Genomic DNA, 26768 nt, shown 5'->3' on the forward strand with positions numbered 1-26768 from the left:
TTTTGCTTAGCTCTCCATTCTTTGTATGGGTCTTTTCCATAGCCATTTTCCTAAGTAACCAAAAAGCGACCATTTCATCATTTGGAATCCCCAAAGACTAGAAATTATTGATGAATTCCTGTTTTTCCAGGTTTACAGGAGGATCCACACAGCCCACCTCCTCTCCCTGCTGAAAAACCCATTGGAAATACTTACAGTATAGTCTCTGGAAAACTCAGTAATGTTGACAGAGCCAGAAACTGGGTAAGTGGCCATTTTAATCGCGTGAGGGTGAAGACCAGGCTATGTGCTCAATTTAAATATTTAGCTGACATCTAAATTATATTACTACTTGTCAGATAAAAAAATCTTTACTACAAACCAATTTTCAAGCTCTGTGGGCTTATTTAATGTGATGTTCAATATTTTAAAAATCCCTAGAGAGCAAAAGAATTAGGCCAATTCATTGCACTTTGTTATAAGATCATTCTTCCTGTACCAACGTAATAACGTCTTTTAAATGACACCTCTAGATAATGAGGTTACTGACAATCTCTGAAAATCTTTAATATTTGTGAAAACAGATTTTAGTCAAATTGTCAATATTTATTTAAAATGCCCAATTAGTGGCATAATCTTAAAATAATTACGATAAGAATTCATTTGGAAAATTTAGTTTTTGAATTTAAAAAATATTGCTTTTTAGTGCACTTGTTAATAGATGATGGTTCAAGAGTGTCTTAGTTATCTGGTGCCACTATAACAGAAATACCACAAGTGGGTGACTTTAACAAACAGAAATTTGTTTTCTCACAGTTAGGAGGCTAGAAGTCAAAATTCAGGGTGCAGGCTCTAGGGGAAGGCCTCTGGAGAAAAATCCTTGCCTCTTCTGATGTTCTGTTCCTGGGCCATTTTCTTGTTGCTTGGAGACTGTCTTCCTCCATCACCAGTTTGCTTGCTTGTCCTAATCTGCTCTTCTTATACTTTGTAAGATTGACTCAAAACATAACCCTACCCTAATCTTGCCTTATTAACATAACAGAGACAACCCATTCCCAGATGGGATTGTAACCACAAGCATGCATAGATGTTGGGATTTACAGCACATATTTCTGGGGGACACAGTTTAATCTATAACAAAGAGTTTTAAAATATATTTTTTTACTTAAGTCTCCACACAGTGTCTTCATTTTTTTTTTAAGTAATTAGATCATTTACACATCCTTGATTCCCATATGGCAGATCTTTGGTTTCTTTCAAAAGAAACCAAGTCTTATAGTCTTTGGATCAAATTTTTAGTTCAAATTTCCTAAGTTTTTACATTGGGTGTTAGCAATATTTATTATACAGGCAAACGTATCAAATCATCTGGTGAAGAGAAATTTCTTTGAAGGAGATATTTAAACTGAATTAGCTGAGATCAAGTTAATGAGATTTTCCTGTAGCATGAATTAAAATTTAGTGATCACTTTTCAAGTACTTGGTAGTAAATTTTTATTAAAACTGGGTCGAGAAAGCCCAAAAGAGGATAATAGGGCCCAAACCATATTATTGTTGAATAGGGAAATCCTAAAATTCTAAGGAGGAAATGTTGCTTCAGAGGGTTACTGGCTTCTACTCTCAAAGGGTTGTAAAAGCAAGAAGGTATAAAGATAAAGGGTTTTGTAAACTATAAATCTCTGTTGAAATATTAGGCATTATCATATGTGGGGAGCCCTGATGGTGCAGCTGTTAAGAGCTGTGGCTGCTAACCAAAGGTTTGGCTGTTTGAACTTACCAGTCGGCTCCTTGGAAACCCTGTGGGGCAGTTCTCCTCTGTCCCCTAGGGTCGCTATGAGTCAGAAGGAGGGCAACAGGTTTGGTTTTGTTTTGGGTTTTATTATATGTGGTGTTAAGCAGGTCCTCAAACCAACACTCATATTTTAGAAAAACAAGAAAAGGAGGTTAGAGTAAACAAAACCATCCGAAGGATACTATGTTCATTATTGCACTTGTATCTCATATGAAAAACATCAGGAAAATCTTGTCCTGCACTGTTAACAAAGAGAGTGAGAGCATTCTGTCTACACAGAGTCTGAAGGAAGGAGAGAGGAGGAAGCAGACCCACAAGTGACATGATATGCCTGAAGTCCCACGTATAGGTTTCCCTGGCCAGAAAGTCAAATTCTACACCTGAGAAATTCCTTTTGTTTGAGAATGGCAGTTCCTGAATGAATCTGAGATGAGAGGCCATGAAGAATATTTCACCAGTTTAGTGATCCCTGAGTGTAGGGCAACTGTCTCCTGAAGAGGCTGAGAACAAACGCCCTCTAGTGTTTCTCCAGCCTTGAGTGCCCGGGAACTTTCCATCCAGGACAAGATGGCTGCAGTTGCCTAACTTCACTTTCATCGTTTGAATGACAAGAAACTCCAGGGTGAGGAACACTGGAACTATTCTGTCAGCAGGAGCAGACACCTTTGTGTGCTCTGTTGCCCCTGTGGGAACCCAAGACTCCCAAGGCGTTTCCCAAGGAGGCTGCTGACAGTTGCAGGAAGAGAAGTGGGAGAAGCTGCCCAGTCAGTAAGGAATCAAAGAAACAACACAGAAGCTGCTAGTGAGAAGAAGCACGTTCTGTAAGTGGAAGAAAGGCAGTGCCTGATTCTGAATTCAGGACAAAAGAAGTAGTACCCTTTCCTGGAGACAGAAGAAACTTCTCAAGAGAAATATCTGTCTTTTGAAAATATGCCCCAAAAGTGGGGAATTATTTTGAAATTACATAGAATATAAGAAATCATGCCAATGCAGATAAACAAAGAGATGGCATCTTCAGGGACTGTACATGTAGAAAAACCAACTTCTAGAACTAAAATGCTTACCCAAACACATCCAAAAGTTCAGGGGCGTCAAAGCTAGAGAAAGACTACCAAAGAGCAGATGCAAAGGGCTCGAGTTATGTGTAGGATATTGAAGAGGAGGAAGCTCCTAATCAATAATCTTCCAGAGACTATCGGCAGAACGTGGGCACAAACCCAGACCTGAGCAAACACCAAGACAACGGCTCCTCCAGGAACCAGTGCCCTGATTCTTCGTATTTGAAGCATGTCAGATACAGCAGTGCTTTCCAAGACGTGCCAAACATCCCTGGGAAATGTAAACAGACTGCCTTTTTTGCAGTTCAAACACACCAGTAGCTTCTTGGAAGCCCTATGGGGCAGTTCTGCTCTGTCCTAGAGGGTCATTGTTATCAGTTGGAATTGACTTGACAGCAATGGATTTATGGGCCTTTTTTTTTAACATTTCTTCATTGTAGAAAATTGGGAAATTAAAAAGAAATTTAAGATCCTTCATAAAAATGTCACCACTCAGAGCTACAGCTGCTGTTTGGTACAAAATTAGTATTTGTTATACTACATTATTTATACCTTTCCATGTTGAATGTATACAGCTATATATTTTTTAATTTGCCCTTAATTATTAAGATATCTAACAACTGTAATGGAGCCCTTGTGTCACAGCGGTTAAGTGCTCAGCTGCTAACTGAAATATTAGTGGTTCAAACCCATCTAGTAGCTCCAAAGGAGAAACATCTAGTGATTTGTTTCTGGCAATATTAAAACAAAAAAAAAACCACTGCCATGGAGTCGATTCTGACTCCTAACGACCCTGTAGGACAGGGTAGAACTGCCCCATAGGGTATCCAAGGCTGTAAATCTTTATGGAAGTAGACCGCCACATCTTTCTCCCATGGAGCAGCTGGTACGTTCGAACCCACCTTTCAGTTAGCAGCCAAGTGCTTAACCACTGCACCACCCGGGCTCCTTCCACCAAAAAAATTACAACCAAGAAAACCCCATGAGGCATTTCTGCTCTGTCGCATGAGGTCGCTATGAGTACAAATTAACTCAGCAGCAAACAACGACAACGACAACTTTGAGAGAAGGGCAATGAAAGTTCCTGCCTGTCTTTGGAGTTTTTTGTCTGTCTGTTTTAATGTTAAAGATATTAAGTGAATTTTTCAAATGTCATGGCAGTATCTGTCAGGGAAAATAGGCAGCAGCGTAATTATAAGGCATGGATTATATTCAGGAATATTGCATGGTTTATGAGCTGGTGACTTGCCTCACTACGTTAACTGAACCCGTTAGTTTCCAAGGGCAAGCTTAATTCGTTTTTAAAAATGGGATTTAAAAAAAAAAATGAAGCATGTTTAAGTAATTGCAGTTATTGGCAATTAATCTTTTGCTATTTAAGGAAAAATTGTACGTATTCAGTGTGAATTAAAAACCATGGAAGTGAATTTTAACTTGTTTCTAAAATGAGAAAGAGAGAAATAGTCTAAATTAGCCAAAGATTCTCAAGCTATAGTTAAACCTCTTTACAAAAAAAATGCAGTGTAATTTTAAAGGGCTAGCATTTTTCCCCTTAGGAAGTCTTGAAGAAATACTGTTCCTTGGGTGTCAGGGTTGCAGACTTAGAAAGCAGGAAAGGTAAGAAAAGAAAGAGAGTCAATCAGAATTAGAAGAATTTAATGAAGACTCCCCCCCCCCCAAAAAAAGCAAAAGTTTTAGTTTTAAGGTTCTTTAATTTCCCACTCAACTGAAGATCTGAAACTACTTTCCACGTATTATACTTATTCAGATAGCTAAATTTTAATCCTTTCCCCTAGAGAAACCTTCCTACTGATCCCCACCCTTCCCTTTCTCTAGTCTCCTCTTCCAACTCTTCCCACCTTTTATTTTCCCATTATCCTCATTTACTCTTTCCTTCTTTCCTACAAAACATTTCCTCCCAGCTCACCTCATGCCTTTGATGGAAAGGTACAAGCCTCTCTTTCTTGAGCCTTTTCTGTTCCCCCTCACATGCTGTATTAGTTGCCTTGGGCTGCCTTAATAAAATACCACAAACTGGGTGGCTTATAAGGACAGAAACTTATTGTATCACAGTTTTAAGGCTAGAAGTCCAAAATCAGTGTATCAACTGGGCCATGTTATTGTCATGTGACTCATAGTGACCTTGTGTAAAACAGAATGAGAAGTTGCCAGGTCGTGCACCATCCTCACAGTCGTTACCATGTTCGAGCCCATTGCTGAAGCCATACCAGAGCAAACCCGTTTCCCTCAAGTCCATTCTGACTCATGGCAACTCCATGTGTTACAGAGTAGAACTGCTCTATAGGATTTTCTTGACTGTAATGGTTAAGCACTCCACTACTAGCCGAAAGGTTGGCAGTTCAAACCTACCCAGAGGTGCTTCGGAAGACAGGCCTGGCAGTCTGTTTCCAAAAGTCCACAGCCTCGAAAATCCTGTGAGGCAGTTCTGCTCTGCAACATGAGGTCCCCGTGAGTTGGAATTGACAGCAACTAACCATAACAACTTTTTTTTTTGTTTTTGGTTAACAATAACAACAGTCTTTATGGAAGCAGATCTCCAGGCCTTTCATCCATAGAGCTGCTGCATGGGTTCGAACCACCAACCTTCCAGTTATTTACTTATTTATTTATTTATTTTTATAGCCAAGGGCATATCATTTGTAGCACCCCTCTGAAGTCTCTAGGGAAAGATTCATTCTTGTTTCTCCCAGCTTTTGGTAGCCCCAGGAATTCTTTGGCTTGTAGATGCATCTTCACATGGCTGTTGTAGTAGCCCTACTTTTCTGTCTCTTCTCTTTGATAAGCTCGGATTGGATTAAGACCGACCTTACTCTGGTATGACCTCACATTAACTTAACTGATAAGATCATCAAAGACCCTGTTTCCAAACATGTACAAGGGTTAGGACTTCAGCATATCTCTTTGGGGTATACAATTCAGTCCATAACACATGCCTTCCTTTCAGGCTCTCCTTTAAGCTTCCTTTATGTACCACCTTTTGAGGTTTTGAAAAAATATTATTCCCTGGGTGTCAGTTCAAGGAGCCTTGGTGGCACAGTGGTTGAAGCACTTGGTTGCTAACTGAAAGATTGGTGGTTGGAAATCACTTGTGGCTCTTCAGGAGAAGGATACAGCAGTCTGCTTCCATAAAGATTTACAGCCCTTTAAGACCATAGTCTCATGGGACAACTCAAGTCAATTGGCTTAACAGGGTTTGCAAAAATCATGATCTGCATCCTAATGAAGTGAGTAGCCTCGGAGGTGTTAAAAGCTTGCAAGCGGCAATGTAAGACACAATTAAAATCTCTACTCTCCAAGAGCAAAATAGTAATAAGGGAACCAGAAGCTCAGAGAAGAGACAAGTCTACATGAGCCACTACTTCATCTGCCCCGAGATCAAAAGAGCTAGATGGTGTCCAGCTCCAGCACTGACTGTACTACTGACCGGTGTCTCAATAGATGGTCCCGGAGAGAATGGGAGAAAAATATGGAGCAGAACTCAAATCCTTATTTAAAAAAAAAAAGGTCAGACAAACAAACTGTAGAGAACAGAGGACTCCCTGAGACTATTGCCCTGAGATACTCCAAACCTAGAACTGAACCTATCCCGTCTGATCACCTTTTAGGAAAATAGCAGAGTGGCACACAAAATAAAGGCTATTACCTCTCAGATCAGTGCCCTACTTAAAAACCATCAGTGTGAGACCAAAAGGTCAGCAGTTACTCAAAAGGGAAGGTGGGAAGATAAAGGGGCAGGGAAACTAGAGTACTGGAAATGAAACAAACAGAACACAATTAAAGACAATGTTGACACATTGTGGTAAATGAACTGTCACTGAACAATTTGTGTGGAAATTGTCAAATGGGAATCTAACTTGCTGTGTAAACTTTCACCAAAAACTCAATAAAATATATTAAAAAAAAAAAAAAAGATTTACAGCCTTGAAAAACCCTATGGGGCAGCTCTACGCTGTCCTATAGGGTCTCTATGAGTCGGAATTAACTTGACGGCAATGGGTTTTTGGTTTTCAGTTCAAAACAACATATAAATAAACCATCCAGTGACAAGATCTGCCTGTTCAAAACAAATTAGTAACTGCTTCACTTACTATGGTTTTGAACTAAGGAGCAGCACGTGTTTATGTGTTATCATGGGATGAATAAAGACCTTTTTTTTTTTTTTTAATTTGTTGTGGTGCCTGCTTAAATTGTTACTGTGTAATTTATCATGATTTAAACATCATCCCCTAATATCTTACCAATCCTCTGGGTGTATAACCATGCAGGCTGTGATCCACAGCAGGAGACCTCTTGGCCTTTTCATTTGTCTAGATAATTCATTATTTCATTTGTAGATAATTCAGGTGGGAATAGGTAATGAGTTATTGTTTGAGACCACAAGCTCTTTTAAGCTACTTTTCATAACCCAGCTACACTTCTATTTATAAATTCAGCCAAAAAATTGTCCAAAATGTATCTGGAGAAGCTATGGCTTCAGAGTAGCCTTATCAAAACATTCTTCCATTCTTTGGTATTTGCAGGAATCCAATCACACTGGTCCGGCAGGAAGTTCTGTGCGAGGGCCCCCCAGGTTACCGCCAAGGTAAGTAAGTGAGCGAAACAGAAAAATGAATGACGTTCCAGAGACCCAGCTCTCTTTTCTTTCACCAAGACTGAGTTTTGGCCTTTGATCTTCTTTTAGAGCTAAATGAGATGATTAAACTGGTGAATTTATGCAGGCCACTAGCCCATAGTCTGCTCCTGACAACAAGTTGTGGAATATCTGAGCCTTTTCCCTTTTAACACAGTCCAGAAGCTTACAGAGCACAAGCATGGGTCTATACTCCAGTCGCTGTCGAGGCGATTCCAACTCATGGCAACCCCGTGTGTGTTGGAACAGAATGTGCTCCACAGGGTTTCCGTGGCTGGTTTTTCGGACGTAGGTCACCAGGCCTTTCTTCTGAGGCACCTTTCGGTGGACTTGAACCTGCAATCTTTTTAGTAGCAGCTGAGCATGTTAGCCATTCGTACCACCCACGGATGAATCTGTATTCCTTTTCCTAAAACAAACCAAAAAGATTCAATCCCAAAAGTAGAACAGCTCCACTTCTAGAACATACATTAACACACGCTCTCTGTCTCTCTGTCTCCCTTTCTCGTCTCTGTCTGTCTCTGTCTCTCTCATCTCTGTCTCTGTGTCTCTCTCTCTGTCTCTCTCGTCTCTGTCTCTCTCCCTCGCCATTACGAGAGACCAACCTGGCTTTGGCATTTCCAAAGGGAGACAAGGCGACACAGGCCTTGTGAGCTCAGAGGTGACCTGCCCTTCTCAGCTCCAGAGCTATACCTCGAACAAAAGGCTTTGATACAATCAGAAGTAGTTACTGTTGTAGCTTTTTTTTAATCATAGGAATGATGGAAAGGCTTTCAAAGAAACAGTTGTGCTATTTCATTTTCAAAAACATCTTTCTTTATATTAGTAAATTAAGGTTTTAATAATAACTTCTGTAACACGCATATTAGGGGGTTTTGATGTTCCCTTTCTAATCACATACAAGACACATACCTTGTATCTTACAAGCTTTTCATCTCAGACTTTGGTAGAAAGTGCTTACTTTCCTGAAGTAGTCATAGTGTGTTTAAGAGCAAATGGGGCCTGGGAGAGCCCATGATAGCAAATACTTGTTTGTCTTGAACTAATGAATCTCTAGTGCTAGATAAGGGGAAGCTGGGGCGTTGTGGCCTTTCCTCTAATAATAAAATATTTAATGCAGCAGTCGTTTGTTCAAAAACAGCATACTCTGCATGTTTCCGTGAATTCTACTCCACTAGCAGAAAGCTGTGTGTGTGTGTGCGCACGTGCACGCGTGTGCGCGCGCGCGTGTGTGTGTAAGGACCGAAGCTCATACCTGTCAAAACTGACTCATAGTTCCTGCATTAACTTTCAGACCTGTAAATGGAAAAGTCACACCAGCTCGACAACCTCCTCCCAAGGGGGCCCCTGAGAGACCACCTCCCCCCAAACTTCCTGCAGCCAGAACATCCTCTAAAAAACTGCCTTTTAATCGGTCCTCTTCTGACATGGATCTTCAGAAAAAACAAAGTAACTTGGCATCTGAACTCTCAAGAGCCAAGAGTCAAGTCTTAAAAAATCAAGATCCGGTGCTACCCCCTCGACCCAAACCAGGACACCCTCTCTACAGGAAATACATGGTAAGTTTAGCTTTAAAAATATTCATGGTCAAGAGGTTTATTCTCAAGAATGTGTGTATAAGATAGCACTTTCTTTAGAAAAAGACAACGAAACTAATGTGGAATTGCCACTGCCCCCAAGATTGTGTTAGATAAGTAGGCTATAATCAAACCTATGTTTTTAACATAGGATTTCATTATTAGGAGAAATATAGGTGAGGGAAACAGGGCAGACGGGTTGTGACCTGCTGTCTGGCTTGACCAAGCAGAAACTCTGAAAAATCCTACCCGGTAGAGTATCCCAATCGGAATAACTCTGACAGATATTATAGTTTACTGTTGCTACCTTGCCACTGAGTAAACTTTAAGATGAAGTAGAAAGTTAGTTCTTATTGAGATGGATGGTTTTTCCTCATTTTCCCCTTTCTTCAGCCTAATTATCATGGTCCATTTAATAGTTATTTAATAGTTACCATTAAGAAGTTTTCATCAATAATTGAGATAGTTTGGATATTAATTTTGTTCTCCTTGAGAGTTTTTAAACCCTGGTGGCGTAGTGGTTAAGTGCTACAGCTGTGAACCAGAGGGTTGGCAATTCGAATCCGCCAGGCGCTCCCTGGAAACTCTATGGGGCAGTTCTACTCTGACCTATGGGGTCGCTATGAGTAGGAATCGACTTGACAGCACTGGGTGTGGTTTGTTTTTTGGTATGACCTTAAAGCTTTGTCTCCATTTCCCATATTTGAAAATTAGAGTTGATATGTGTCTACTTCAGTCGGGTTAGCCTGGTAAAATCTAAAACAGATAAAAATGATACGGAGGATAGGTCTATTTGTACTTCTTAAACAACTATATGGCAGAGTGGCTCTTAACAAGAGTTGCAGTTAATAATTTAATATTCTTCTACATTTCTGTAATTGATCTCAGAAATTGTTTTCACCTTAAATCACTTAGGTTTTTGTTTTGTTTTGTTTTTTTTAATCTTCGTTAGAGAAGGGTGTCTTAGTTATCTGGTGCACTATAACAGAAATACCACAAATAGGTGGCTTTAACAAACAAACTTATTTTCTCACAGTTTAGGAGGCTAGCAATCCGAATTCAGGGCGCCAGCTCTAGGGGAAGGCTTTCTCTCTGTTGGATCCTTGGTATTCTGCATGTGGCGTGGTGGCTATACTCTCTCATCTCTGCTTGTTTAATCACTTTTATATCTCAAAAGAGACATAAAAACTCAAGACACACCCTACACAAGCCTGCTTCATTAACATAACAAATATTGCCCATTCTCAAATGAGATTATGACCACAAGCATAGAGGTTAGGATTTACAACACCTACTTTTGAGAGACACAATTCAATCCGTGACAATGGACAAATAAATTTAAAAAAATGGACAAATAAGGGGTGGTATATTCACATATACTCATATTCATTTAAACAGATAAAGATCCAGTGCTAAAATGCAGGGTGCATTTGGGGATAGATTACTCAAAAAATAAAAATTGTAGCTGATGTATGCTGTGTACTAATGATGAGCCAGGTACCCTGTCCAGAGCCACATTCAGGGGGAACAGATTTCACTGATGGTTCTTAGCATTGCTGTAGAATGTCAATAAAGCACATATGAAATTAATAAAATGATGGTGGATTTCAAGTGATAGGTCTCTTTATGAAATAATTCCTTAAATCCCCCATTTTTTCCATGGTTACCCTATCATTAAGGAGGTCTGGCGGTGCAACGGTTAAGCACTCAATTACTAACCTGAATGTTGTTGGTTCAAACCCACCCAGCAGCTTGTGGGAGAAAGACTGGGCAATCTGCTCCAGTAAAGATTTACAGCCTAGGAAACCCTAGGGGGCAGTTCTACTCTGTCACATGGGGTCACTATGAGCCAAAAATTGACCCAAGGGCACTCAATCCTACCCTTAAATTGCTAGCCTCAGATGGGTAAACCTTGCCGAGAATCTGGATACAGTGGGAACCTTGGGACTGTGACCTTGATGCTGGGAAGCAGCACCACCCAACCCAGCCTTAAAGGGCCACACCCTGTACTCTGCACCTGTGCTCCTGGGTGATTCTCGGGCCCAGGCAACCTCCCTTTCCTTGTTGGGACAAGGTTGCGTGATCACATTTCCTGTGTATGCCTTTCATATTGTGTAAGTCTTCTGGCCTACACTGATCAGCTAAAACCAACCAAGGCAAGGTACCAAGTCACCTGGCCAGGGCAGGGTGTAGATATGTGTCATGGTCATCTAGTGCTGCTATAAGTGGATGGCTTTAACAAAGAGAAATGTATTTCCTCACAGTCTAGTAGTTTACAAGTTCAAATGCAGGGCGTCAGCTCCAGGGAAAGATTTTCTCTCTCTGTGGGCTCTGGATGAAGGCTTCCCCTGGTCAAGGAACTTCTCGGGCACAGGGACCCTGTGTCCAAAGGACTCGCTCTGCTCCTTGTGCTGCTTTCTTGGCAGTATGAGGTCCCCAGCTCTGTGCTTGCTTCCCTTTCCTTTTATCTCTTGAGAGATAAAAGGTGCTACAGGCCATACCCCAGGGAAACACCCTTTACCTTGGATCAGGAAGGTGACGAGTGAGGATGGTGTTACAATCCCACCCTAATCCTTTCAACATAAAATTACAACCACAAAATGGAGGACAACCATACAATACTGGGAATCATGGCCTAACCAAGTTGATACACACATTTTTGGGTGGACATAATTCAGTCCATGACAATACGAAAAATAAGGTCAGACTGAGCTGAGTGGACCAAGAAGTGGCAGGGGCTAGGTGTTTAACTTGATGCTTGGTATCAGAGCGACTGTGGGAGAAGGTAAGATTCAAGGCCAGTGGAGCAGTCAGTGAAGCACTACAGGGAGGCCTTCAGTCTCCCGTCGGCCTTCAAAAGGCAGAAGGTGAGGGCCCTGTATTAAAGACGCGCCTTGACTGACTGAGGTCAGGTGCTGAGCATTTATGCCTCAGGTGCCCAGGGGACTTGAGGGGCCCTACCCTGTAGAATGGAGCGTCCCAGTTGTGGTTGCTGAAGGGAACTTGATGCCACATTCAACCTGGTATCCATGAGCTTTTAGTATCCACACAAAATGGCAGGCAACACTAGCTCTAGAGCATGAGGAAGACTGATGAAGAGTTTAACTGTTGGAGGAGTTGGCATTTAAGCATACATGCCAAATCCTCGAACGCCCGGCAGTTTATGAGGAGGTTATTTGATCGTGAATAATCCTTTTATTGGTTTGCGTTTAAGCTGTCCGTGCCTCATGGAATTGCCAATGAAGACATTGTCTCGGAAAACCCCAGAGAACTCTCTTGTAAGGTAAAGTAGGGCTTTCTTTACTGACTAATGTAAAATATCGCCGGTCTCTCTTACTTCTATTACACATTATTAAATGCTTTAGGCTCCAAAGATTAAAATGTGAAAAAAAAAAGATAAAAAGTAATAATGTTTTATTAAATAATAATTGCTTCAGAGAGTGGTATTGTACCTTTACAGCGTGGGGACGTACTTGTGTTGCTGAAGCGGGTTGAAAATAATTACTTGGAATGCCAAAAGGGAGAAGATACTGGCAGAGTTCACCTGTCTCAGCTGAAGATTATCACCCCACTTGATGAACCTCTTCCAAATAGACAAAAAGTAAGGGATTAATATTGTACAGCCCTCAGATCACACAGGATGGCACATTTCATAGAGCTATTAATTATATCTCATCTGCAGTTTTTTATTAGGACATTTATTTTAACCAGAGTAAAAATTACAGTTGCGTTTTATCCATTTTGAGAATAAATTACTTCTAAGGTACTTGCCACCACCATACTAATCACTTTGGTACACAGAGTGGCTACCTGGTGTTTTGCCTCATATCATGCTGACTTAGAGCAACCAGACACTTGGTCATTAATTTTCAACTGTGAGCTCTGTTTACTTTTTAAATAATGTAAACATGTTTACCAAAGTGCCAGAGATTAGTTTCCTAGCAGAATGGATAATTACTTTAAAAGAGAGCCCTGTAATTGCTAAGTCTGCTGTAAAAAGTATACCCCTTTAAGATTTAAACTTAGGGTAAACCTAATTTCTCTGATTACAGCTCATAAAATAATGAAATGTAATCCAACAATGCAAGTCACAATTTGGGCCTGACAAATTTGTGGATCCTTGGAGAATACAATGATTATTGAAGATTGTTTGTTTAGCAAGAAAAATGCCATTGAGAAATTTGTAGGGATATGTTTTTCAAAGAACTTCCTAAGTTACCCAGTTAAATGTTCACTATCAGTTAACGTAGCAAATGTGAAAAATAACACCCACCCATCATTTAACCCAAGTAAAATAACCTGGTTCACCATTCATCCTATTTTTTATACTCTAGTCCCATTCTTTCTTCTGAGAAGGCAATTTATCTTTTGAAGGTAGCTAAGAAGCTGAAAGCTGATATTTTGGAGAGCAGAGAAGGTAGGTTGTTAAGCTAGTACAGCTGGGATACTGAAAATTCTCATCCTGCTGCACACAGGGAAATTCCTTCTTGTACTCATTGTCCAGCCATCCTAGCTGTCCTTTCTCTCAGGACACACTGAGGAGTAATAGGGGGAGGTATACTGCCAAAAAGTTTTCCTTTCCATAAAATAAGAAATAAAAAGAAATGAGAAATTATTCTTTTATAGCAGTCCAAAGTTGTTTTTTTTTTTTTTCCACTTTAAACATTCCCTTACTCATCTTGTACTGTAGACTTGCAGAGAGTTGGCCTCCAACGGCCAGCTACTGGTGATCCTGAAATTAAGCCTCTCTTAGGCATCTGGGCTGATGGCTATCGTTACGTTTTTTAGAAAAAAATGAAATTTATTTGAAAGCCTAGTATTTGTTTATTTTAAATCCCAGTTACATCATACAAGGCATTCGTTGTTAGCTGCCGTTGAGTTGGCCCGTAGCTCATGGCGACGCCATGTATGACGGAGTAGAACTGCTCCATAGGGTCTTCTTGGCTGTAATCTTTATGGAAGCAGTTCCTCAGACTTTCTTCCACACTGCCGCTGGGTCGTTCTAACCACCAACCTTAGGTTAGCAACCCTTCGAAAAATGCTTGCGCCACCCAAGCTACTTTGAAAGCCTAATTTTAAGGTAACGATTTCTAAAATGTGTTATACTTTCCCTTGACCTAGTAGACAGAGCATATTGAACATTATCAGTTGAGGTTGCATTGGACAGATGATAGGGAAAGTAGGAGCTTGTCGTGTTGTGCGTGGTGAAGAGCAGACTTGGGTTTCATGGAGCTGGGTTTGACCACCTCTTCCACCACCTTAGGCAATTATTTAACCTTTCTAAACTTTTTTTTTTTTGTAAAAATATGTATAACACAATATTTGCCAATTCAGCGTTTTCCATGTGTGCAGTTGAGTGACATGAATTACACTGATCATGTGCAACCCTCACCAGTAATTACTGGCACATTTTCTGTCACCGTAAACAGTAACTCACTGCTTCCTAATTAGTGACCGTCCCCCCTCCGCCCCTGGTAACCACTAATAAACTTTGGTCTCTAGACATTTTCCTATTCCAGATATCTCTTATAAGTGAGATCATACAATATTCATCCTTTTGTGATTGGCCTACTTTGCTCAGCATGTTTTCAAGGCTCATGCATGTTATAATATCCATCAGGATTTCATGTCTCTTTATGGCTGAATAATATTCCATTGTGTGTATGTACCACATTCATTTTTTTAATGTGTGAAATAGATACAAGTCCCCACAGAATTGTTTTTAGAATTAAGTGACATACCGTATATTCTGTTTACATGAAACGTCCAGATACGTAAATCCACAGATGTACGTGGCTCACTTAATTAGGGAAAAGTACTAACCAGTCCCTAAGGAAATGTTCATGTTACCTTGATGTCTTAGTTTCCAAAGACTGCCGTAATAAAATACCACAAAGTAGGCTAGTGGTTGTCTAGAGCTGGGGGTGGGGAATGACCATTGATGGGTACGAGGTTTCTTTTGGAGTGGTAAAAGTGTTCTAAGCTTAGATTGTGTTGATGGTTTCACAGCTCTGTGAATACACTAAAACCATTGAATTATACACTTTAAATGGGTGAATTTTATGTTATGTGAATTATATCCCAATAAAGATGTTTAAAAAAATTGAATGAACTAATGCATACAAGATATTTGAAACAGTCACGCATAGTGAGTGAACAATAAATATTATTACCCATTTGTGTTAACAATTATACTCATATTGAAAAGAGGTTTGAAATGTATTACATGGACCTACCAGATAGATACACACCCTGATGGTGTGGCCTGAGTTGTACTGACCCCTTGTGGACAAGCCTGTCCAACCTGTCCCTCTCGCCCTTTACCTGCCAGGCCAGGCTGATGAGGAGCGTGGCCGGAGATATCAATACATGAAGGCGAAGAAGGGAAACTGTAACTGGGGGACAAGAGCCACCGTCCCCCTGCCCTTCGTGATTATGCTTAGATCTTTAATCCATCTGTAATTCATGTTAGTGTTTGGTGTGATGTAGGTCTCTGAATTCATTTTTTTCCAAGTGGATAGCCATCCATCCTAACATCATTTATTAGATAATCATTCTTTCTCCACAGATGAGTAAATCCAAAAAAAAGTTAAACCCCCGCTTACACACATATAATACATTATATAAATAATAATTTGTATAAAATATTTCCAAGTTCTTTCCACAATTCCTAAAATTCCCACATGGCTAACTTAATTAGGGAAAAGTACTAACCAATCCCTAAGAAAATGTTTATGTTACCTTGATGTCTTAGTTTCCAAAGACTGCTGTAATAAAATACCACAAAGCAGGTAGCTTTAAAGAACAGAAATTTATTTTCTCACAGTTCCGAAGGTACAACAGCAGGGCGTCGCCAGGGCCATCCTCTCTGTCCACCTAGGGAAAGATCCTTCCTTGACTCTTCCAGCTCCTGGTAGCCCCAGGCACCTCTTGTTATTCCATGACTTGGACATGTATCTTCAAATGGATCTTCGTTCTATATGACTCTGTTTCTGTGCCTCTTCTCTCCTTTTGTAAAACACTGGTCATACAGGATTAGAACTCACCCTGCTCTGTTGTGACCTCGTCAACATCAAAGAAACCCTTTCCTCAAATAAGGTCACATTCACAGGTAGAGGGGTTAGAACTTCAGCACATCTTTTAAGGGGGCACAGTTCAATTGGTAACACTTGGTAAGCTAATATAGTAAGCCGCCATCAGCTATTACTCTTTGATGTAAGTTAGTATTTCAGTTTACATAACTTGAGGGAAGGTAGCACGCCTCCACAAGTGAATTCTGGTTGAAAGAGTCAGTGAGATTCAGAAAAGATCTTGAGTAAAGGTACTGCAGTGGAAACCACAAAGTGGACCATCATCCGCAGTGGGTCTGATCAGGAGGGTGCAGCATGACCAGGGGAGGGGACAGAGGAAGAGAAGTGTTAGATGCCCCTAAAGGGACAAGAGTCATTGAAGGAGATGATGGGGCACAAAAATCTGCCTCCATTTATTTCACAGGTTTGCCAGTGTTGAAGAGTTTTAAGTTGTAACTGCAAATAATACTGTCCTTCAGTAGACTTGATGACGATGATGGTGGTGTGGCTAAGCCTGTCGTTTTATACAGAGAAACTAAGAATAACAACTGCTTTCAATAAGAAAGGAGCACTCTTCAAATTTACCCTTTCTTCTAGCCAATTTAGGCAGTTGGCTGGATGAGTAGAGAATATTGAATTCTCTTTGTTAATTTACGTAGAATTAGCGCTAAATAAACCATTCAGATTAGATAGAAAACTCAGGCCAGGCATGGGAGTTAGTGTTGTGAGAAGGCATTCAGTTAAATAGTAATAAATGAAATGAATTTTACTTTTTGCGAATTATCCTTTCGTGGAAATTCATTAAACTCCTCTCATTACGAAACGCAAGAACATAAATCACAGAGCTTTCTTCTTTTCCCATCCTAATGAAGACACACCTTTCAGTGCTGTATCCTCCAGGTTTAGTCCTGGTCACAGCTTAAGGAAAAAGCCACCCTCGAAATGGAAAAATGTCAAAAGCCACTACTTCTGGGTAGACTAGGTACTGTTAAAAACTAAAAAGCAAAGCGAAAGAAACAAAAAAAAAAAGGTTAAGCAAGTAAGTTACTTTTATTTTACTCTCTTGGTTAAAAAAAAAAAGAGAATGTCGATAATTGAGAGTTACTTCTGTCCTCCCTTGGTGAGAATACATTCCTTCTCAACTTGATAATGATTCCCATATTTGGCCCAGCTGTGTGGTTTGCTTCTTGTACTTTTAATGTAATTATGTACAGAGGACTTAAGTGAAAGAAATTGGTCTCAGAGTGAATAATAAATCCAGCCTCCATCCTGCACACTTCGTTCACAGCCCTGTTTCCTCCCTAAGGATCCAAGCCACTCTCAGAAGCCTGTTGACAGTAGTGCTCCCCACGCTGTTGTTCTTCATGATTTTCCAGCAGGTAAGGACGTAAATAAAAAGCAGTAGAACCTTAAAATCCAGGAAGAGGCATCCTCCCTGGTTCAGTGTCTCAAGGCCATCCTCCTTCATTTCTGTGCCTACAGAGTCCTAGACTGAAGAGGTCATATTATCCATCACTCAGACTTCTGGAAGGGTTGATTGCACCCAGCATTCCAGAGGGCTTAGCTGCATACCCTTGCCTTTGAGACTCTCAGAGCTAGAGAATGGTTTCTCTTACAAATAAATCAATTGCCTACCAATTACAGACTTTTAAATTCTTTCAGAACAGTAGGTACCAATTCACAACTCCACTGAAATTAATTCTGATTTAATAAGTAAAGTTTTTGTATCCTAAGAGTTGTCAAACTGACATGCATATTTCGGCTACTCTGAGTATGAGATTAAAATAGAAATTTGTTTGGTAATCATTAACTTTAATAAATAACCTGAGTTATTTATAACTTTTTTTTAATGTACTTGGTAGACTGATTTTTATTTTAGTGTGGGTAAATTTACTTGCTAAAGAGCTATATAGTACGTACTCCCTTAGTTATATTTTCAAGTTGAAATGATTTCTAAGCATGATTGAGAATAATGATACGAATATTATACCATGTTTATAAAGCCCTTTCAGTTGTTCAGTGTGTATTCAGTAAAACTGGCAGCAAGGGGTTTGTTTATATTGGCACAGTAGGAATCATTGCCAACACAATGTTTTTATTTTTACCATTTCTCATAAATCAGCAGATGGTAAATGTATCTAAATTGGTCTTATAAAAGGGAGATCATAACAATATACCCAAAAACAAATAGCATTTTTTAAAAATCAATTTGATTAGTATAATCGGTTCCCAGAATCAGTCAAACATACTGTATCTCAGTGGACAGAACTCAACGCTACTTTGTGCTCTGCTCTAATCAAATCTGCAATCAAGATAATTTATCATATGTAATTATAATTTTATTTTACAGAGCAAGGCGATGATTTGAACCTCACTCCTGGAGAAATTGTTTATCTTCTGGAAAAAGTAGATACAGATTGGTACAGAGGGAAATGTAGAAACCAGACTGGTCTATTTCCTGCCAACTACGTCAAAGTAATTGTGAGTTGTGTTTGTTTTAGTTGGTCATATGTTCAGTGAAAGAGGGGAGTGGGATCAGTGTGGCTTGCAGGTTGGAAAAAATAACCAGAAGTCTAGATTCTTGGATTCTAGTTTTCTCTTTCGTTAATCCATTTGGTATTTGGAAAATTCAAAAAATAAAGTCTTGTTCAAATAGGTAATGGTTAATTATTATCATATTATGGGGTATGGGAACTTAATGTCTAAATGTGTCTGAAATCATAAGACAAAAAACAGTTTTTTCTGTTGGTGAAAAAACTGTTCTTGGAGGATTTTCAGTCACTTAAGGATATATGTTAATTCATTGACACATTTTGTAAAAATTAATTAAATGATCCTAAACTGTCCTTAACCCTATGGATTACAACACTCCAATCCTCAGCCAATCATGCAGATGGCTCAGGACCAGGCGGTGTTTCATTCCATTGTACATGGGGTCACCATAAGTTGAGGCTGACTTGATGGCAGCTAACAATAACACAATAAATTTTCCCTTAAGAAACGTTCTCTGCCCCCGGACACCTTTTTAGCTCAATAATGAAGTCACTCCTGAGGTTTGCCCTTCAGCCAAAGATTAGACAAGCCCATAAAACAAAACAAGACTAAAGGGGCACACCAGCCCAGGGGCTAGGACGAGGAGACAGGAAAGCTGGTAATGGGGAACCCAAGGTCTAGAAGGGAGAGTGTTGGCATGTCGTGGAGTTGTTAACCAGTGTCATAAAACAATGTGTGTACTGTCTAATGAGAAGCTAGTTCTGTAAACCTTCATGCAAAGTACAATTAAACAAAAAAATGTTCTCTGAGGTTATGGCACCACTTCTTGTTTGCTTTGGAGTACACTTTCTTTTTGGTTTCTTTCATCCTTTCAATCCCCATCTGCGTATACAAATACATAAATATTTGGAAATACTACTTTTATTGGAGCTGGTGGTCCATTAATGGTTTTTCACAAAATAATTTCAAATCTGAGTGAGAAAGATTATATTAAAACATCAGAATGTTATATACACCATCACCACCTAACTTATGGAAGTACACCAGTATAATGGTCCCTAAGTGCTAAGCTCAGGTGGCTGTGAAATATAGAGATGAGATCAGACTGCTGCTTGAACATTTATATCAACAGGAAGAGTATACGGCTCTGTCCCTGATATAACTTACTGATACGGGAAAATATCAGTAAAGCCAACTTAAATAGTTGAGCATTAACAGCTTATTTGGGAGAAAAAGCAAATAATTTTCCATTACACCAGAAGCTTAGAAAACAGGTATAACAGTGGAACCTCTATTTTTCAAATACAAATGAGTTTGAGTCTCTTAGATTAAAACAAAAATGCGGATCTTAAAAATTGTCCAGTGTATATATGCCCTGATTCTTTGGAGAAATCAGCCACACTCTTTAAATTAATATTAAGAATAACGTTAGTTTTAGCACCGTTCCTCATTTTTCTTCTGCCCAATGTAGCAGTACTTTTAAAAGTGCAATTACCACACTGAAATCAATCACACTGAATTTGCCACGGTATTGGTATAAGTGTTATTTCTGAGCCCACAAGTTTAAAAAATTGTTTTAAAATGTCAAACTTCTAGAATTCATCAAGAAGCCACTGATTTGTTTAATAGAAACTTGAAAGCCTTAAGTGATTTTCAGACTGCATGTGTCATGGCCAAATATTTTATACACCCCGGCTCTGCTGAAACTTGTCCATGAGATATTATATAAAGTGCTTGCCCCTTAGTAGATGCTCACTAAGTATTCCTTCTGTAGTCACATCGAAGGAAAAAATATAGGTGTTTCATAGTTATGAATAAGGACAGAATCTACAAGTTAGATTAAAATTTTTTTGGAGGTTCAGGGAAGTATTGTAGAATTCTCCCCACACTGGAGTAGATGTGATGGTATGGATGTGTATGGCACAAATGCCCAAGCCCAGTTGCTGTATCAAGTCCTTCTCGTCTCCCGTTTTCAACTTGGAAGACATGGGATAGAGAAAGCTCAGTCAGCAGTAGAATGATATCAGTGTGCTTGTTCCAGCAAATAAAAGAAGGTCTAATTGGCTACATGAGGAAGGCAGCATCACAGTTAGGAAATTTTTTCAAAACCAAAATTCAGGGTAAGACCCCTTGTTAACATGGTACTACTTAATCAGGTTTAACACCCAGCTAAACTAGCTGATTTCAGTGATGTGTTTCCTAGTAAACCAGTTGACCATCAAGTTGGCCCTAATTAATGGCAACTTCGTGTATCGCAGTAAAATTGTGTGCCATGGCATTTTCAATGGCTGATTTAGGGGGGAGTAGATCTTTTTTTAGATCATCAGGCCTTTCTTCAAAGGGCATCTGGGTGGACTCGAACCACCAGCCATTAGGTCAGCAGCTGAGAATGTTAGTGATTTATGCCACCCAGGGATTTCTTTATCACTTAACATTAAATGTATCTCACTAAACTCTGAAAAAAATACGGTTGATCCCTTGATTTTTGTCTCTCCTAGATCGATATTCCAGAAGGAGGAAATGAGAAAAGAGAATCAACTTCATCTCATTGTGTTAAGTAAGTTTATTTGGGTTCTTTTCCATAAAATATGAAGGAGTGAGTACTTATATCATAAAGAATTACCGAGCTTAAACACTTCAAATGTGTGATTATTCAGATTCACAGTGTGTCTTTTTAATTATGAGGGAAAGTTTGCTTGTTTACAAAGCCTTAGAGAATTAAAATTCTGATGAAAGTGCACCATGCTGGTAGAAGCTAAGTGTAAGTTCTCCATATCAGTGCAGGACATATAGAGAGCAACACACGGGATCCATCCGACGGTTCCCACAGCCTGGTCTCAGCTTGAGCAGAGATGGTTTTGTCATGTGTCTCAGTTTCCAAGTGCTGCTGTAACAGAAATACCACAAGTGGGTGGCTTCGAAGAACAGAAATGCGTTTTTTCACAGTTGAGGAAGCTAGACGCCTGGATTCAGGGCACCAGCTCTAGGGAAAAGGGCCTGCTCTCTGTCTGCTCTGGGGGAAGATCCTTGTCTCAACTTCTGTAGCCCCAGTGTTGCTCAGTTCCTTGACAGACTTCATGTGAGGTCTGTCTTTCCAGCTTGTGCTTTCTTCTTCATCTCATCTGCTCTTTTTATAACTCAGAAATGATTGGGCTTAGGACACACCCTACACTGATGGCCTCATCAACATAACAAAGGAAACCCTATTTCCAAGTAGGATCACACCCACATGTATGGGGTCAGGACTCCAACACATGTTTTGGGGAGACATAATTTAATCCATAACATCATCCAGTGCATTTTATTTTGGCCTTCTGGTGTTAATCTACCAAGTAATTTCCAGGAGGTTCAGATATTTTTGTCATGGAAAATGTTTAAACCTTATAGAAATGGAAATCCTATAAAAACTGTGTTGTTTCCAGGAGGAACTAGGAGAAAGCAAAGGAAAAGTTAGTGTGGTCTGCCTATATGTCTGAGGACCTTTTGGTGAATTTATATATCCTTTTATGCATCGTTGTAGCTCCTTTGTGATTTAAAACACTGCCACAGTAGAACTTTATATTGTAGTTAAATGAGCAAATGAATAGAATTCACTACCTGCTGAAGACTGTAAACCTGTCTTTGAATAGGTCAGACAGAAGGAGGTGTTCCCTGAGGACTTTAGAAAATAAATGCAAAGGTTATCGCAAATAAGGAAACTTCGGATGCCAAAACAGTTGTGCTCTATTTCAGGGTCAACTTTTCTCCTATTTTTAAGCAGTATTTACTATGTCAGCAGGTTGAATTCAAAGTGGGCTTTCATAGAGATTGATCCATTGACCTGACTTCAGTCAGAATTTGATTGGAGCCAGGACCAACCTTTTCTCTTCAGGCAGTTGCTTCTCCTTAGCCTATTGCTGTTGACATCTCCTTTCTAAAACCGGTGTTCCTCCACTCAAAGGTTTGGTATTGAATCATGCCTTCGAGAGGCAGTTTTATCGCTGCTTTTATCTTATTTTCAGTCAAAATTGTATATCATTTAAGGATCATTCTAGTTCTCAGAAATAAAGCCTTTTTAAAGGAGATACAAAACTCATTTTTAAAAGCAATAGTGTTGGTACAAGATTAGATGGTATGAGATGATATGCCAAGTTTCTGTTTTTTTTGTACCTTCTCCTAGTTTTGAAAGCCGTGTATCAGTGATTTGGAATCGACTTGACAGCAGTGGGTTTGGTTGGTTTTTTTTTATATCACTGATTGATTCAATGTATATTGAGCATCTTCTCTGTGCTCAGCTGATACCTGTGCCTTCTGCCATGGCAGTTTGATTTCCTGCCCTGAGATTCTCAGGGTTAACCAAAAAAAAAAAAACCCATTGACGTCGAGCTGATTCCAACTCATAGCGACCCTATAGGACAGAGTAGACCTGCCCCATAGAGTTTCCAAGAGCGCCTCATGGATTCCAACTGCCGACCTTCTGGTTAGCAGCCATCACACTTAACCATTACGCCACTGGGGTTTCCATTCTCAGGGTTAGCACTCCTAAACTGAATACATTTATGATCAGGAGGGTTCAGGCAAGGCCATGGGTTGCTATGGCCTGAGGATACAAAGACATGGAAACTGGGGAGATTCGGTAATGCAGCAAAGATGATGCAAGGACACGGCAGTGTAAACAGACCACCCGCTGCTTCTGTGGAATCTGCATGAACTCTGTGACCCTGACCTTTGACTTTTCTGAGTGAACAGCTTCCTATTTCAAATGTAAGGACTGTCATTTAGAAGTGTAGGTTGTTCTTTTTCATGGAAAATTCAAAGTTACGTCTAATATGTTCGCCGGAAGACCAAATGGAGGCTTCGAGAGCATTTTAAAAGTTAATTACTCTCTAGTTAACCCACAGACGTGTTCTTCTTTGTTCAGAGGCCCAAGATGTGTTGCTCGGTTTGACTATATTGGAGACCAGAAGGATGAGTTAAGTTTCTCAGAGGGAGAAATTATTATTATCAAAGAGTATGTGAATGAGGAGTGGGCCAGAGGCGAACTTCGAGACAGAACTGGGGTTTTCCCCCTTAACTTTGTGGAACTTGTGGAAGACCATCCCACTTCTGGTGCAAATGTTTTAAGTGAGTATGTCATGTCCTAATTCAAATAAACCAAATAATAGGATAAAGCTGCATCATAATCCATATTGCCATATTTTGTAAGGTAGAAAGAAAAATTACTTTTAAATGGTAATTTGTGTTAGTTAATCTCACAGGAATAATCTGTCGAGGAGCTGGTTTTTTATGTTTTTGGTAAATAGCAATAGGTTCATTTCAGAAATGACAAAGAATCATACAGACTTTTAAACAAAAATGGACTGTAGAGTTTTACTGACGTATATCTACCTTCACTTTACAGTTAAGGGAACAAGCCCAGAGAGGGTAGTACCAGGTCAAGGTTACGTACGCAATACATGCGGAGCCTAGAATTCCAGACTCTTCACTCTTTGCCCACAGTTTTTCTCCAATACTGTATGGTCCTTACATCTGACAGACTTTTTTTTTTTTTTAATGTAGGCTCAAAGGTACCATCAAAGACCAAAAGTGAAGATTCTGGTTCAAATTCTCAGGTAGGCTGCTTGAACAGATAATGGTAGTGACAGCCAAATTTAAACTCTTGGTGGAATATTAATGATAACTATCAAGTGAAAATATTATTAAATCATTTTTCAATTCATATAGCAAACATTTGCAATAAATAAAATCGATTGTTAATGTCTTTATTATATAGAGAGCTCATGCAAATGGGTAAGAAAAATATTCAGTCCCTCATAGAAAACTAGGAAGGAGACATGACTGGAAAAATCATAAAAGAGATCCTATAAGAGGCTCATGTTGAACTGACTACATTTCTCCAAAAGAAAGTGTTTGCATGGTTGCCTGCATTTCTTGGGAGTGATAAGTACCGTTCTTTAGGGTTGGTTACTCAAGTCCAGGTGCAGGAGGGCTACGGTTAGGGTTTTTTGTTTGCTTGTTCTTTGTTTTGGTTTTATAAGTCATCAGTTATTGGGAATTTACAGTGTGCCAGGCACTGTGCTAAGTGTTTGACTTGCATTATCTCATTGAATCCTCACAACAGCCCTAAGATGAAAGTGGGGTGAAGAGAAGTATCTTTCACAATGTTGTACAGCTAGAAGTGGCAGAGCTGGATCTGGGACCCATGCTACCTGGCTCCATAGCCTTTGCTCTTATCATTATCCTCTCCTGCCTGCTTGAGCTTCTTGAATGTAGAGTTCCCAGCCCAATTTGCCAAGTGCCTCTTCACAAAGCAAAGCCTTTCACTGATATGTGTGAGGTAAATGCGTCCTTGTTAGAGCACTCTTTCACAGTAGCCCACCACATTTTGGTGGTTATCCTGCCAGTCTCAGAGTTACCTGTGCCTCATAAAATTAAAGCTATGAGTTATGAAGCTCTAGGTATGCGATGGGAGGGCAGTGATGGTTCAGTGGTAGAATTCTCCCTTCCATGCGGAAGGCCTGGGTTCAGTTCCCATCCAGTGCACCTCAAGCACAGCCACCAGCCATCTGTCAGTGGAGGCTTGCATGTTGCTGTGACGCTGAACAGGTTTCAGCAGAGCTTCCAGACTAAGATGGACCAGGAAGAAAGGCCTGGTGATCTACCAAAGTCAGCCAGCGAAAACACTATGGACCACAAAGGTCCAGTCCTGCTGTGCACGCGGTCACCGTGAGTTGGGGTCTGACATGAGGTGGCTATCGACAACACAGATATGTGACGGAATCTGAGTCAACCAAGGAAAGACCTGGGAAATAACAGACTGCCCAGTTCTGATCCTTCCTAATCCAGGTAAAGAAGAGATTCACTGAAAACGAGATTGGTGCTTCACCTGAATTTTTTCATACTGTCACAAACACTGTACATAAACAGGGCTTCCAACTGTTTCCTTCCAGTTCCAACCCCTGCAAGAATTTGCATTTCCACCCCCAAAAATACTGAATCAGAATCTACAGTTTAACAAGATCCCCCAGGTAATTCTTATTATTTTGAGACTGCTCCCCCCGGCCCCGGAAGTTCTCAGAATTGGCCCCTAACCATCAGCATTGGCGTCACATGGGAACTTTTAGAATTGCGAACTCTCAGCACGGGTTCGAACCAGAACAAGCTGGTTGGAAGCCCTGTACATAAATACCGTATGCTCTTAGCTAAATCTTTAACCTAATTAATATCATAGATCATAATAACAAAAAGGTTTTTGCTTAAGGACTGCATATCCCTTAAAATCAGAAAAGCCACAAATGCTATCACCCCTGTCATTTAGAATTATATTTCAAGAGAAAAGTTATTGGAAACTCATCTCTGAAACTACATAGCAACATAAATTGTAGGGTGATTTAAAGACACCACATGCCTTGAAATCTTATGACCCTTCAGCTTTCCTGCCACTACTTTTTAAGCTTCATAGGAATTAATTTCAAGAACAGCCTTACATTCTTACCACACTCTTCTGATTTGTAACAGGATAATAGTCTCTCTGGAGAGTGGTGTGAAGCACTTCACAGTTTTACAGCGGAGACCAGTGAAGACTTGTCCTTCAAAAGGGGAGACCGGATCCTGATCCTGGAGCGTCTGGACCCCGACTGGTACAAGGGCAGACTGCATGACAGGGAGGGGATCTTTCCAGCCGTTTTTGTGCGACCCTGCCCAGGTACAATACAAAAAATGAATCTGACTCTCCAAGGGAAGCTGAGTCCTTGTGTGTGTGTATGTAGTATGTATGTGTGTGTACACATGTATGTATAGATATATAGATCTGTATGTATATTTTTTTATGTATAGATATGTATGTATATATATATACATACTCAATTCAAGTTGTTTGCCTGCATACTGTGTTTGAAAGAGTTGATTCATAATATTATGCAGACCCCATTCATTAACTATATTGGAGTTATAGAAAAAGAAAGATAAAATGTCTTCCTTTAATAGTGGCTAATCTAGTAAATATATTTTGCATGATTTTTTTCCTACTAAGAGAACATGCTTCATCTTTTTGCAAGTTAAATATCTTGAAAACCAATGGAAAGTATTCGGTTCTGAAATGACAAGTGGGTTTCTAAATTTTGGGTTGTGTTTGGTCCAGTGTTTTCAGTATTTGAATTTTTGATGTCT

At 39.8% G+C, this 26768-nt stretch overlaps 1 protein-coding gene across 8 annotated transcripts in view; it reads left to right on the forward strand.

Moving 5' to 3' along the window:
* The window catches only part of SH3D19 (SH3 domain containing 19), a 230441-nt gene that overhangs the window by 192536 nt on the left and 11137 nt on the right, over window positions 1-26768 (forward strand). For 3 of the 8 annotated variants that reach the window (XM_049852784.1, XM_049852780.1, XM_049852781.1), the window contains exons 9-19: window positions 131-243; window positions 7371-7432; window positions 8775-9039; window positions 12272-12340; window positions 12518-12658; window positions 17416-17506; window positions 18478-18608; window positions 21119-21177; window positions 23521-23723; window positions 24159-24211; window positions 26118-26304. In XM_049852784.1, coding sequence (XP_049708741.1) covers window positions 131-243; window positions 7371-7432; window positions 8775-9039; window positions 12272-12340; window positions 12518-12658; window positions 17416-17506; window positions 18478-18608; window positions 21119-21177; window positions 23521-23723; window positions 24159-24211; window positions 26118-26304 — 1374 coding nt within the window. The remainder of the gene's footprint in view (window positions 1-130; window positions 244-7370; window positions 7433-8774; window positions 9040-12271; window positions 12341-12517; window positions 12659-17415; window positions 17507-18477; window positions 18609-21118; window positions 21178-23520; window positions 23724-24158; window positions 24212-26117; window positions 26305-26768) is intronic. The other 5 variants (XM_049852782.1, XM_049852783.1, XM_049852785.1 and 2 more) reach the window with 4 other exon arrangements.

Source organism: Elephas maximus, chromosome 13, assembly GCF_024166365.1.
Source record: "Elephas maximus indicus isolate mEleMax1 chromosome 13, mEleMax1 primary haplotype, whole genome shotgun sequence".
Lineage (NCBI taxonomy): Eukaryota > Metazoa > Chordata > Mammalia > Proboscidea > Elephantidae > Elephas > Elephas maximus.